Source organism: Calliopsis andreniformis, chromosome 6 (assembly GCF_051401765.1).
Source record: "Calliopsis andreniformis isolate RMS-2024a chromosome 6, iyCalAndr_principal, whole genome shotgun sequence".
Classification (NCBI taxonomy): domain Eukaryota; kingdom Metazoa; phylum Arthropoda; class Insecta; order Hymenoptera; family Andrenidae; genus Calliopsis; species Calliopsis andreniformis.
In genome coordinates this window covers 3699311-3714597 of record NC_135067.1, presented here as the reverse complement: position 1 = coordinate 3714597, position 15287 = coordinate 3699311, and the positions used below count along the sequence as shown (strand labels likewise).

Sequence of the window (15287 nt, the reverse complement as noted above, 5' to 3'; positions counted from 1 at the left end):
AGGATTTGTGTCTCTTTTTGATTTTTAGTTCAAAATTAATTTTTATTAATTTTTAGTTACATCCAAGTCAGGATGGGAAGTTCTTCCTAACCCAGTCTTATTTTCAAGATGTAACACCTACTAACTACCTACCACTTGTTCCTATTGATGGCACACAATTTCAAAGCGCAATTATTTCGAAAATTCGATGGAGTGAAAAATTGAGTGGATGCATACTTTAAATGTAAACCTTCAAAATTGTACAGCTGTGGAATTCAGTTTTTAGTTTTACAGAAGTAAGGGACGGTAACAGAAGTTGACGACAAATAATTCAATTTAAAAAAAATATTATGATCACATTGATTTCATACAAACTTTAAAATAAAACCAGCAGAACTTAATGAACGATCTAATAATTTGCAAAATGAATGTGGGCTTAGCTACAAAGTAACCAGGAGAGTTTTTGAAGTAGAACGATGATTTTTTAATGAGTTTGTTTGTTTGTAGAACTTGTCAAATCGAATGTGACGATACTCCTTTTGTAGGCATATGGATAATAGTTAGAAGAACGATTAATACGGAAGAGACAAATTAGCAGGAGATATTAACACTTACAGTCTATGTGTATTATCTCCTCCAATAATTTAAAGATATAGGATTTACATTTTTAAATTGTCAAATCCTTAAATCTTAAAATATTTCAATTTTGAAATATTCAAACACTTAAATATTCAAATATGTTCAAGTATTCAATTATTAAAATACAAATGATTCAAATTCTTTAATTTTCGAATTTTTAATTTCCAACCAAATCTTCAGACTTTCACATTACAGAATATATAAATTTTCAGAATTTCAAATACTCAAATGTATTCAAGCTTCAAATATATTCAAGCTTCAAATATATTTAAATCCATTAAAATATTCGAAGTTTTAAATTTTCATATCTTTTAAGTAGATAAGATATATAGAGTAATACTAATTAAGTTCAAAGTCTATATGTTCAAAATGTAGTATTGCCATATTCAGTTTAATGACTTCAACAAACTGGCAGAGTCATTAAAAAGTGAGCACTACCTAGATTTGAGGAGTTCTTTCCTTGGATAGTTTTCCTTGGACTAGACGAGCGCTTGCGTGTTCGGGAATTCATTTTGGGATTCAGAAGCGTTCCTTTACACAAGATTTTTCAATAAAAAAGGTAACAGAGAATCCTACATTTTTTAAGACCGACTACATGTCTATAGTACTATGTAGCAGGGATTTTGGAAAAGAATTGAAGGGTAGTAGAAGGATGAAGAAAAAGAGAGTAGCCTGTAGAGGCCAGGCCTGCTTAACTGATTACTCCTGGGAGCAGTTTTCCACGAGCAAGAACAGACGGTATTGAGGAATATACGAACATGCTCTCGTGAAGGATAGGCCTATAATAAGGACAATTTATGCACGAGCAGATGCAAAATTCCCACAGTTCTTTATTACATTTTATGTACTCTTATTTGTTACGTTATTTCTTTTTAGTGTTAATTTTGTCTCTGTTCGGTTAACTGGACTTTGATGTTCTATGTATGTATATTCTCTATTACTGTGGGTTTCAGTTATTCGATATATTAATAATAAGTAAACATTAGGGCAGAGATTAAGATTTAAATCATGATTTAACGATAATTTAACATAATTTCGAAAATTAGATACTAAAGGGACATCACTTTCGCATATGGTTTCAAATTGGTCAATTGAGGTTCTAGCATATTTGAAGACTGTATGCAATTTTATAAATATAGAATTTTATATGTTCGTTCTATGTTTATATCGTAAGAAAATACTTGTACCGAATCTTTGTTTTCGAGAAAACTGCTTTTAAAAACTTGTCTAAAAGAAAACGAAAGCAAAAGTAGACGTAATGGTGTTTCAAAATTTATTTTTAAGGCAGTCTGATCGTGAATAGTGTCTGACTCGGGTCTTATTCTATTAACTTCGTTGTGTCTGACCTGGCTACTGTAATACAGACCAGCAGTAAAATAAGTCTTACTCAAAAATTAATAACTCTGAAACCAAACTCTAAATGCAATTTCGACACTCTTGATTTTTGCCTTATTCTGACTTTCAGAATAACTTCTTAAAACTTCTTAAACTTGTTACCGAACTCCCTCTATCAAGTTTTCATTTCTGCCGCCACTATTTATTCTGCTATGCCCCATTGTCAGATCTATCACTCTTTATTATCGTAGCTTTGCTTCAGCACCTCACGTTATCATATTACTATCTGTATATCCCCATTTTCGTATCCCCACCGTTCGATTCTTATCGCCATATCCTTATCTCCATAAACCTATCATCATGATCCTACAGGAGTATCCGCCAGCAACTCTTCTTTGACTTCCTTTTCATTTTCAACGAAAATATTGCGTCGAAGGGAATGGTGACGCGAAGAATGCTGTCATCGAGATTTCTTTTTCGACGAAGAACTGTCGATGTAAGGGAACAGTGGGAAGATTGGTGTTACTTCTTTCCTCGCGAGACGCGCCACAGATGCAATCCCGAAGTCACGAAACGAGTTTTCCTTCCTCTGTCTTGTTACGCTCGTTTCGCTGTTACTTTCCCCACCGCGGATGAAAAAAGTTTCAAGCCGACCTGTGTCGCGGTTTTTGGAACGGGAACGAACGCGACGCTGACGATAAAGTAGCAAGTTCTCAGGACTTACGAGCCACGGAACTTTGCCAAGGGGCTTTCCCGCGTTAGGGGTATTAGATTGGCAGCAGTGGGACAATTTGTGAGCGACAACCTCGATAGTCGATAAAAGGTTTTCGGCGTCTTGTAATGGATTCTTTTGTAGGGTCCACTTATGACAAAGTCGTGAGGAAAAGTAGTAAGAGAAAATATTGGAAAAAATGAAAAATAGATACAATAGAGTAAGATAAATTGTCAGACGAAATTGTGGCTGATTTTTTTCAAACATTTAATTTACTAATTAATCAAGTGTGAAGTTAAGTATGATAAAATTAAAAGAATTTCTGGTCTTTTAAATTTTGTAAAATTGTGGCAGAATTTTAAGCCTTTTAATAAAATCTTTAAAATTGAAAGAAAAAATTAACTGCGAAAGTTTCTTCCTACTGCGCAGTCTCTTGAATTTAGTTTTGAATGAGTAGAAAACGAAAAACTTTTTTGAAAAAGGTTTCTAATACCCAAGTAAATTTTTGTATTTGGTCACACTTTATAAAATTATTGCGTTCTTAAACGAGAATTGTGCTTATTAAATCGAAATACGTACATATCGTTGTCATTAATGCCTTTTTTTCACGGGATCTTAATTGATACACCTTATTTTCATAGAAATCTGGTTATAAAGATGATAGTTGTTTGGAGGAGAGTCCGATGAATACGATTGATTTGAAAAATTTTGAAAGAATCCTGAACTATTATAATGAAGATAACATAATTATTGAGATAGAAAATTTTGTTATCAGTATCTATCAAACATTATTCCCACAAATTATCGTGTTTTCCACCAGTTAGAACTCGTTCTAAGAAATAAAATCTTTTGTACTCCAGAGAAGGTCATTAAAATTTTTCTAGAATTCATTCAGTTTAAAAATGAAAATTTTTATAAAAATAAAATATATAAAATAATATTCTCTGAGGAAAAAGCCATTAATATCGACAATATATGTATATTTTTTTATTTTGATCTATAAAAGCGATTTTAAGTGGTATTCTGGAATATTTTGTATTATAGAATCTTGTACTCTTAGAACATATCTTACTTTTATGATTTTATGATACCTTATAATAAACAATGCAAAAAACATTGCAGCTTCAGCTGTATGTAAACAAATAGTACTGTGCAATCCTACCTTTCATAGTATTTGTTAACAAGTACTAATAAAAATACCTGTGCTTGCACAGCTGCGAGATAGAGTTGCGCTTCTCCAAGCTCGAAGCGCTTCATGGAGATGTCTTCCTGCAACTCGGCCACTTTAGTGTAAAGATTGCTTTCGGCGCTCCTGCAATTAAAGAAGGGAAACGGTTTAACGATTCGGGTTGCTGGGAATTAAAGCGCGAACGGTTGAGTGTTTTCCTCTTCGAAGAGGCCGGGTAAGATTTCTCGACAGAGAAACCGGGTGCCTCAGCGCAACGTGTTCACCTTTGATAAATATAATGTTACAGAAAAGCGAAGCACGAGGTAATTAAATCGATTTTTTCCCTCTGATATTAAAGTTTCTAGAATTGTTCTTATTTGTGAAATAATATCTACTAGAATTAGGACATAGAAGATTTGTCTAAACCATATTGTGAGCAGTGTAAATTTCGATTTTATGTAGAATTAAAACGAGAGCTGCGTGAGACCATTGGGACTCAATCTTTACCTCTACATCTTGTTCGTACTATATTTTCCTTGTATCAACCCACCTATTTTATGTCTTTTGGCGAAGATTTATACTGATAATAAATTTGTATGTGGCTGTATATTCAAGACAGAAAGTATACTCTAACCACTATATCATGTTGAGTTGAAAGGACATTAAAACCGTGAGAATGGTTGGACATTGAAATAAGGTTAACGTTATGGCGAAAGTAGTTAAATACTGTCATAATAAAAGGGAACATTCCCTTAATATCCCTAAACAGGCATTATTAATATTATTTGAACTATAGAGATCTAGGAATTCAGTGTATAAACTTCCAAATAACAATATTTTAAGAAACCAGATATAGGTTAAGTATTCCACTCAGTGTTTCGACCTCTCATAATTATAAAGCTTCTTGTTCACTGAAGCTTCTAAGAATTATACGTACTTGCGTTGCATGCGTATAAGAGCATCTAAAGCATCCTGAAGGCGAGTGATCTCTTGGTTGAGGCTATCATGTTCCCGTCGAAGTTCTTCCATTAGTGGCAAAGTGGTAGTCCCTGTAGGGGCCAGTTCATCCCTCAATGTAGGTATTTGATTGATTCTTTCCATGGGTACCTGTTCTGGAGGTCCTGGTGCGACGAACAGGCGTCTTGATGGCTTCTTGGATGGAGTCGCGGTAGCTAAAAGACTCCGTGCCAGAACCTGAGTATTGAACCTTTATTTTAATATATTTCTGAAGCAACGAGTTTTTATCTACTCATTTGAACTGTTATTATGTGCTAAGTCTAAAAAAATAAATATATCTTCTTTACTCAGATGAATTATTATTTTCCTGAGTGTCATAATATAACCGGGAAAGTATAGCTATTAGCCAAATCTTGACTACCTTGGTTTTTTTAATTTCTCGACGTTTTGAGATCTTCTAAATACCAAAACAACCGATAATTAAATTCTATTTACTCATAAGTTATTATTTTAGGCTAAATTCCATTTTTTGATTCTTCATATACGTGAATACTAGTGTTTATTTTGCTTTATATTTCTGGACTTCGTTGTCAGAATTTCATAACACTCAATACGGTAGCTTCTGTTTATGGGGCATTGATGCTACTAAGTTTTCAAGAAATTTAGTCAAAATGAAATGGGAGAGGAGGGTACATACGGAAGTATGCGATATCATATTCCAAAGGAAGTTAAGTTTATAGAAAATGTTATTCCATCAAGGTTTTAGCTCTTTATGAAGAAACAGTGTTAGCAAACAAATTTTTTCTCATATATCTTTCCCTAACATCAAGAATAAAAAATGTTGAGTTCTCAAAATAAACTTCTTCAGTGTCGGAAAAGTATCACAATCATATAGCTAATTTTTCCACTGGAAAAATTCATCTGAGATAGTAGAATTCTACACCTTATCACGCTCCTGTGACTACCAATTCCATCAAATCCGTAATTGAGAACCGTGCCAAGCGAGAAAAGCCTACCTGCCCTAATTTTCCTCCCTTAAAGATACTCCTCTCACGCGGAACGATTCAAATGAGTTCTTTAATAATTCAGGGATCAGAAAAGCTTTCCAGGCGTACTTGCAAATCATTCAGTGGTGTGACAACTTGAGCCTCCTTGCCGACAGCCTGATAGCGCTTCGCTTGCTCGCCAGCTTGCTCTGCCGCAGATTCAGATATTCCAGTAACACATTTGCAGGCTAACCCACATAGTTCCTCGTACACCTCTGCTATTTCTCCCAGAAGACCAGGTAGGCAGTACGTTTGGTAACGTTCCGTAATGGCATTTGTTGCCTTCAGTTGGAGAACATACGCGTTATGCGCCTCAAAGTAGAGGCGTTTCAGTTCCTGTTCGTTTCCACCGTCAATCATCAACAGCGCAGCATAAGCGCGCTTGTAGTCCGCTCGAGCACGCTGCAGCTTCTCTTCAGACTTGGCGACCACTTGCTCGTAGGCCTCGCGATGAGTAAATACCTAAGAACAAAGGAAATCGTGTCAATTATAGTAATTTAGGAACAGTAGAGTATAGTCAACAAGTAATAGATGATAGAGAATAGATAATAGACTGCAGATTCTGAATTACAGACTATAGACTGTAAGTCAAAGGTTATAGAAAATAGGTAATGGATTACAGGATAAGTAGTAAGAGTGGTGGGTATTACTTTTCCATGACTTGTTAGGTATAATACTAGGTCTACATATAGTAGGGATATAGTATTGAAAGTTATATGCAAGATTCTTCTACAATATTTACAAAGCGGAAGACTCTGACTTAATACTGAAGAATAAATATAGGTAGCAGAATATCTCAGTTTCCTACAACTTTATTCTGAAAAGTATGTAACTTTAATTTGTTTCACAAATGGACAAAGTTATAATCAGGACAGTATGCTTTACACTATTCTTAAACGAAATGAAATCTTCAATAGATAAAACCTGTATATCTGAGGTGTTTCCGATGACATGAATACCATGTCAAGGATAAAACTGGCATTGATACAAAGATTAAGCCCTCGGATATAAACGCAACTTTTTTCCTAGGAAGACATTCCTATCACCTGAAGCAACAGAGATACACAGTTACCCCATTTTGTGTATCCTTTTCTGCTCAGGCTATAGTGCTCTTATCTCGTGGGTGATAGGGATGCATCTACTCATCTGTGGTATCCCTAACAGCACAAACATTATACTACGAATGAAATTGCATAGTTAGATAAGGCAAACATAGTGATGTGAAAGCAACTATGTACTCATCAAAATATTCATATCAGGGACATCAAAGGTGTATAATATCCTCTTTTCGGTCCTCCAGTCTATTTAGTAGAAGCACTCCAACGACGACATTAATAACTTAAGGTAGGGAACTAGTTTCCATAGATTCTTGTTTAAACACTACTACCAAACCAAACTTTATTAGACATTCTTCAACGCTTGCTTCCCTGGCCACGAAAGGGGGTCATCAAAAGAGATTACAGAAGAGATGCTTGCCTTTCTGGACTGTAGCTTCCGGTGGAAGCTAGCCTCCAAAGTCGGTCTGGAAAGCTGCTGTTGGAGAATTGCGGCCAGATCCAGATGCGCCACAGCGTCTGCTTCAACTTGTCGCAGTAGGCTCTCCCAAACGCGTCGCATACCACCTGAATCCACCCTCGTCTCCGCGGATCTGCTGCGAAACTCGTCGACGAGTCGTCGTACGTTCGCGGAATGATTCTCCATAGCCACTCCCAGCTCTTGGGCGAACTCCGACACTGTTGACAAAAGGAACATAAGTGTCAGAAATGGTAAAGTAGCTTTGACGTCTGCTGAGGTACTTCAGAGAAAGCTGTGATTCTGTTTGAGAGGAGATGGGTTTGAATTTCAGATCAGCTTGGATTGGACGCGACTTTGAGTCTAAATAAACTACGGCTCTAGGCTTGGATTACGTTTAGATTAGATTTTTGTTTTGGTTTGAATGGATCGATTCTAAGCTTAGAATGTGAATTAGATCTGTGTTAGATTGAAAATTTAGTGTGGGTTTGATTTAGACTAAATTTAGATTAGGTTTAGATTAGATTTTTGTTTTGGTTTGATTTGAATGATTCTTACAAGTACCTAAGTTTAAAATGTGAATTAGATCTGTGTTAGATCTAATTTTTAACTTGGATTTGATTTAGACTAGATCTGGGTTAAGTTTAGATTAGATTAGTTTTTATTTTGGTTTGTAATGAAAGTTCCTAACTTTATATTAAATCCATGTTAGTTTGAAGTGTATTTAAATTTAGTGCAGTTAAATTTAGTACTAACAAGCTATTGACATAAACAACCTGTGCAATAACTCTACATTATGAATACTGATAAGTCAAATACATTATTATTTGTTCAGTATTGATTAATATATGTCGCACTGCATTCCTAATTAACGATGTCTTTATTAATGATAATACATTATTAAATACCACCTATTGAATTTTCAACGAAATATGAATATTCATAAGTCCTGTAACTCATTTAAAATCCTCCCACATTTCTTTCATCCATTATCGTAATTGCACCATTAAATTACTTTTATCATTAACAGTTCATCAATTGTTTTTATTCTCTATTAACGCGCTCGATGGAGTAAATTTCCTCTGATGGAAATATATCCGATCTAGTCACTGTTCTCTGAAATACTCTACAAACTATCAAATATCTCTTTCAGCTATGTTACTATTGAACAGTGGGAAGCATTTATTGCACAAACCGATACCCTGTCGATTCAAGGTAATTGTTTATTGATACAAGAGCGGCTCCCTGTTAGTTGGCTGTCGAAATATTTGACGAGAACTTGAAATCTCGTGTACCCAGCGGTCGCAGACTTTCAATTCCACTCCACTGAATGTGTCTGACACGGCGCACCCTCTTCTACGCTCTCGAGTTTAAAACTGCTGAATGATTTTAGTTCGATAGCGATTGTTGTCGAAACGTTTTAACCGACGTTTGGTTTGACTAATTGAATAGTATGTCCCGATTCGACCGACAATCCCGCTGTGAAATGAAATTACCGTTATTGGTACAAATTGAATTTGACATATTCTACTTGACATTTCTTACTCAACATATTCTAAATGTTAATTAAATTTTTCAATTTCATTTGCGACTAAGTTCTGCATATATTTTTATTTTTGGAACCTTGTTCGAAATTTTGAATCTCAATTCTGTATTATAGATTTGCTTTTTATTAATTATTACTTTTTTCAAGGAAAGCACCTTTAGTTGAATACTATTTTATTACTTTACATTTTCTAAAAATGTTACTTACGTCATTATACTATAATCATAGAAGTACATTTGTATAAAACGACCTATGTTATATATTCAAAAAATTCAAGTCAATTTGTATGTTTATTTTTTCAAAATACCGCCAATTTGCCACGGATAAATTACCGCTGCGGGAAATCGTGTTGATCTGTTGGAACCTTTCCTCGTCTTCATACCCGTGAACACACTTCTAGACTGAGCGAAAGCGGAGCTAGTTATAGCTAAATCCTTCCTATTATTTGCATAATTTGCCTAATGGCAAGGATTATGCAAATAATCACGATCAAGCAATTGTCTACGCGAAACGGAATGATGACGCTGTTAGCTTTGACGTACATACCTAAATTAAAGAAATAAAATAAGGCATTAAACTATCTAACGAGCAAGTTTCTGAACTTCTTGAGAAACGAGAAAAAGAAGTGGTTTTGTGAAACTTGAAGCACCCGTTGGGGCGAATGAGTACGAGGCTATCTGAGTTCAAGTATGAGCGAGTAGTGTGGGAGTTTCGACTCGTCATCGATTATACTCGGGCATAACCGTATTCAAGAATATTCGCGATATGTGTGGAGCCAGCTTTATGGATAAGAAGACAATCGATATATAAAATTCTGTTAAGGCTTTAATCGGCGTTTAGTTAGACCGATGAAAAACGCTAATATTTCGAAAACAAACACATGTGACTTATTATTAGGTCATTTTGTCTATTTAATAAATATGTGTTTGTAAGTGCAACAATAGTAGTGTCAAAAATGTCAAGTTAGATATTTAGATAGGAAACTTTGAAAAAAGAAAGCTATAATGTTTAAGAATTCAGTTCAAACTACATTATACATTTTTCTGCGAATATTATTTAAATTTTAACGTGAGTATAAGAAGATCGTCGCCAACAAACTGTTCAAAAAACTGATAAAATTTTACTATTTCCAGTGTATTTACGTTACTTAGGTTTTATCGAGTAAGGAGAACATTAAGTAGCCGTTTGTCAACGTCTTCATCTCGCACGTGACGAACAGAAAACGATTACTTGTCGAGGTTCAGAGGATCTATGTTCACCAATACACCTTGGCACCAACTTGCGAGGCTTACAAAGTATTTACGCGACAATGATCCCCTCGTCGACATGTCATCGTTACTTTTAGTGTCGTTCACGGTCTTTACAGTTTGTTTTACGATACAAGGTTTATGAAAATAAATATTCTTTACGCAGGTGCTGTCGCCAACGGTTCAGGAGTGCGTGTTGAACAAGCTGGCAGCACTACTGGATGCAAAATAAGCGAATAATAGTGGAATGTTGATTGGATCTCCTGCTGCCCTTTTTGAGGATAAATTAAATATTCTGTCGACAGAACTCAATAAATCTCTATTAAAAGTTTAAATATTTTGAAGGAAATTTAAATGAAATTTCAGCAAAATTACAGTCAAATAGAATTTGACACAGAATACTACAATTACACAAAATTCGCAATAATCGTATGAAATTTAACAGAACAATGTTCCAACGTGAATTAAATATAAATTTCTCGTATTCAAATCGTACGTGTTGAGCAAACGAAACTTTTCGACAATGATCATACACCAAATCTGATTTTCATATTACCATAAAGTTAATACCATTTCAGTTTGTTACTTTCTATACATTGGAACTCACGCAGAACTGATGCTATTTCGTACCGCTCCCTTTTGCATTAAAAATCCATTCGTTTCGATCCACTCGCTAAAAATAAAATGTCAAAGGTTGCGCAGGACTAGATGTCGAAGGCTGTTGCGTTAAACAATGGTTTCGCGGAAAATACAGCCCTCGTGAAAAATTTGATTGTTATCGTCAACGTTGTCGGCTACTGAACGATACCGCAAAGGTCATTATATTGTGTTACTGGTCCGTTAACGAGCAAGAAATTGACATTCAATTACCGTGGACGTTCCTAAAAATATGAGGCAAAGACTTGATCAATTCCGTGACGCAGCAAATTTTGCGATGATCATGTAAAATGAAATCAAAGGTCACGTTATAAGTAAAGTGCCTTAAATTTTGTTTCTTTAGTTAACAACCATCTTTATCAGTTTTACTTTTTTAATCTTGAAAATATTTTAAAATTCTACTTGGTGATTTTTGCAGTTTTTTATGAACTTGAGCTTTAACTTTTCTGGAATTTCACAGGTTTTCGGTTTGAACAATATTTTATTTTGTTATATTGCTCATTTGCTGCAACAAGGACACAAGACAAAAACCATGGGTTTCAGAAAAATGTGATAATATTGTCATTTTATACAAAAACCGTTCTTTCTGTACCAATAATTCAGAAAGGAAACATTTTTGAGTTACATCATCGTTGCAACAAAACGAACGATATTAATGCTATTTTGATTTAATTAAGTTTCTTTAGAAAATATGATTCTAGTAATTTGATTGTATCTTTGGACCACCATGACCCACTGCTGACGCCCGTTTTGCTCTATTTAGAAATGATACTACTGTCCTAGTATCACTGCCAGACGATCGTGTTGCTAAACAGGTGAAGTCATTGCATGTTGGATTCGCGTGCAACCGTGTTTTCGTGTATTCGAGGTGAAATTACGCTGCATTTTTGGACAGACTAATGATGCTTTATGACGACACGTCATCAGCTTAGAAGCTGTGCTATTTTTCTGTTACACGATTGTTCATCGTGTCTATCGAATAGCTGACCTCCCCGTTCTATAGCACTGCTATTGCAGATCTCACGTCAATATGTCGCCAGCATTTGCTACTTGACACCTTCAATTATTCGTGTACGTGTCAACTTCAATGGGAGAGTAATCGATATTGCCGACAGACCAGGTCAGATTAGATCCATGGGCAAATTGTCATGGATGACTGATGAATATTAAGCTATCGTGTCAATAATGAAGTAATTAACTCGAATAGTGATCAATAGTTTTATGAGTCTTTTATTCTGTAGGTACTCCTCGATTATTCTTTATTTCCTATTTTCTTGTTTTCTTTTCTTCAATTTGAACTTTCTCTACTTCTCTTTTTACGGCTCCATTATAATTCTATATTTCTTCTACATTCCTTTTATCTTGCTTTCATTTCCTGTATCGTGTTATATTCCCGCACCATATACTGTTTCTATTATTTCATTTTTTAATACTTTCTGTCATTTACTATTATTGGTCGTATTTATTGAAATATTACTTTCTCTTTGTTTGTTTGGATATTATTATGTTTCATTAAATTAATTTTAGTTTATAACGATTTTACTGTACGACAAATACTGGGAAAGATGCAAAAGATTGTCACAAAAATATCTACTGTATGTATGCATCATGTATGTGAAAGATGAAGAACAGTCATAACATCGTCATCGGAAACAACCTTGAAGTCTTAGAGTTTTATTTCACGTACTTTATTGGTCCTTTGAATTTCATTAGTTCTATTACCTTTTTCTTCTATCGAGTATTTAAGACCTCTTACGAGTCAAGGCCAAATTGTAGAAACATAATCTGTGTTATATAATACATAGATTTAAGCTTATGTTTTAGGTTATGATTGTTACTCTAAATTTTGAAATTACAATTCTTTAAAAACATTGTGAATGTGTGTACAGGCTGGTATGTTTGGTTCAGTAATTATGTCTATACTTAAGGGAGGATTTAATTTAATTTTTTGTAGTTGTCTTATTAGTTTGGATCCTTGTAACTTATGGAGATTGCACTGCCATATTATATGGCAGTTTTCTTATTCACATTTCAGTTCATTGATAATACCTATATGAGAGACTGTTGCGGTTAAACTGTAACGATCAGCTGTGCAGCGGTTCATGGTGACAATAAGCTCACGTGAAAGCCTTTTGTAGGTATACCATGGGACTGAATTATCACGGTAGAATTTTTGAAAGTGACTTTTCCCCTTTGTAAGGACTTTTTGTTTCACAATGCTAGGAATTTTTGAGCTCGTCGATTTACGAAAGTCTTCGAATAGGTCTATGTAAGGGATAGTCAGTATTTCATCCTTGGGTGTTATAGTAGTCAACTTAGCTAAACGGTCAATGCTTTCGTTGACTTCTATACCAACGTGTGACGGAATCTAGAAAAATCTTGTGCTTCTATTGAGATTTTTTTGTGAGCATAAGTTGTATCGTTTTTTTTTATTTCAAGAATGTAAACGTTTGTTTTGATGTCAGCTTTAGTGTTCTGGATGCCTTGCAAAGCACTTACGGAGTCGGAAAAAATAAGAATGTCTTTGTCATTGCATTTTAGAGAGATTTCAAGAGCATTGTTTAGTGGTATGCATTCTGCAGTGAAAACGGAAGCTTTATTGTTGATGCTTCTTGTCCTTGCAATACCTAGCTCGGGGGACTTGCAGGATGACCCCACGTACCTATTACCCGGTATTTTGCTTTCGTCTGTATAAATCGCATAGGCATTATTTCTGTAGAGTACCTCAGTCATCAGTTGGTTTGGATTTGTGGTTTTCTTCAAGACTTTTCTAAGTTCAAAGTCAATTGGAATGGACATGACTATAGGTCTATACTCGTGACTATAGATATTAAAATGTTTTTGGGGATTAATCAATTTGCAGGCTTCTATAGAATTCTCAATACATTGTTTTAATATTCCATCTATTCTATTCTTTTTCTTAATACATTTTTTCTAGTAATTGTGTATTATTTTATTTACAGGCAAATTAGAGTTTGACAATACTTTACTTAAATAACAGTTACATAAAAACTTTGTTTGCTCTTGGATTAGTGGCAGTTTGCATTCCACTAACAGAACATTGGTTGGTGTACTATTTCTATATCCTAGGGCAATCCTTATAGATGAATTCTGTATTGTTTCGAGTTTTCTTCTAAAATCTATACTTGTAGAAAAATATATGAAGCAACTGTAATCCATGACAGAGCGAACAAAATGATCAGTGTTTCGGGTTTGCAGTCGAACCATGTGCCACATAGAAACTTTATGATATTTAGAGCCCTCATACACTTACCACATATTAATTTTACTTGCGAGGTAAATGTCATTTTGTAATCAAAAGAAATACCTAAGAAACCTGCTGAGTAACTGGATTTTATTCTGGCAAAATATTTTTGTTATTAAAATGTATCAATACATTCTTTTATGGAGATAAATCCAACCCAAGGTTTGCAAGATTGCTCATAACAATGTTTACCGATTTTTCAATTGCATTCACTACACTTACTGGCAAGTGAGATTTTTGAAAAGACTGCAATGTTGTCTGCGAATTTAGAGACAGTTACACTCTTTGGTACATTATCAGTAATGTCTCGTACGTACATATATAATGTATAATAACGGACTGAGGACTCCACCTTGAGGTACTTCCTTATGTACCGTCCTATATTCGTCACCAGTGTAATCTGTATAGATATGTCTTTCATATGTAAGGAACCTGACAAATCTGATTAAGTTCTCTGAGCAACCCACCTCTGCGAGTTTTCTTAACAGTATATCGCTTTTAACGTTGTCGAACGCTCCACAGACATCTAGAAAAGAGGCCATGGCATCTCTTTTGAATGTCAAAACCTCATCGACTTGCAGCGTAAGATTCACTAGATTATCGACACAGGATCTGCCTTTTCTAAAACCAGATTGATTGTTAGGTAGTAAGTTGGTAGATTCCACCCACCATTACAGTTTGTTTTTTATGAGAAGTTCTAGAAGTTTGCATAGGCACGAGGACAGGGTTATTGGTCTTACAGTTTTGCCCTCTGGTTTGTCAATAAAGTACACGAAAGATAGTTTCCAACTAGTTGGATAGTTATATATGTCCAATAGTATTGATTTAAATTTTACTGGCATGTTTTGTAAGACCTCATAATCAATTCCGTTTATTCTCGGGGCCAAGTTAGAATTTGCCGAATTTAGGGCTATGTTAAACTCTATAAAATCAAAGTATATGTCAAAAAAATCGTTTTTGTTAACGCGAGGGAGTTAGTTTGGATCGGTGGCAGTCCACGGGGGGCTTATTTTGTTCAAGGAGGTCGCTATTTTGATTTCTGTTTGTAGGTTATCTGTAATATTCGAAGGGTTGATTCTGGTCCATTTATTTTTAAAAATCTTGCATTCATCCCATACGAATTTGGGATTAGTTTGAAAGTTAATACTTTTAACAAATTCCCTGAAGCTCTCCCGTTTTTTTCTTTTAAAAGTTTTGATCGCTAAGATACAGTTTTGTTTATAG

The 15287-nt window shown here is 34.8% G+C and overlaps 1 protein-coding gene across 1 annotated transcript in view; it reads right to left on the bottom strand.

The window, feature by feature from the left end:
* Window positions 1-15287, bottom strand: part of Stacl (SH3 and cysteine-rich domain-containing protein) — a 94985-nt gene that overhangs the window by 24345 nt on the left and 55353 nt on the right. Inside the window, exons 3-6 of the mRNA XM_076381116.1 lie at window positions 7313-7569; window positions 5906-6298; window positions 4771-5027; window positions 3866-3977 (exon numbers count right to left, since the gene is read on the bottom strand). Coding sequence (XP_076237231.1) covers window positions 3866-3977; window positions 4771-5027; window positions 5906-6298; window positions 7313-7569 — 1019 coding nt within the window. The remainder of the gene's footprint in view (window positions 1-3865; window positions 3978-4770; window positions 5028-5905; window positions 6299-7312; window positions 7570-15287) is intronic.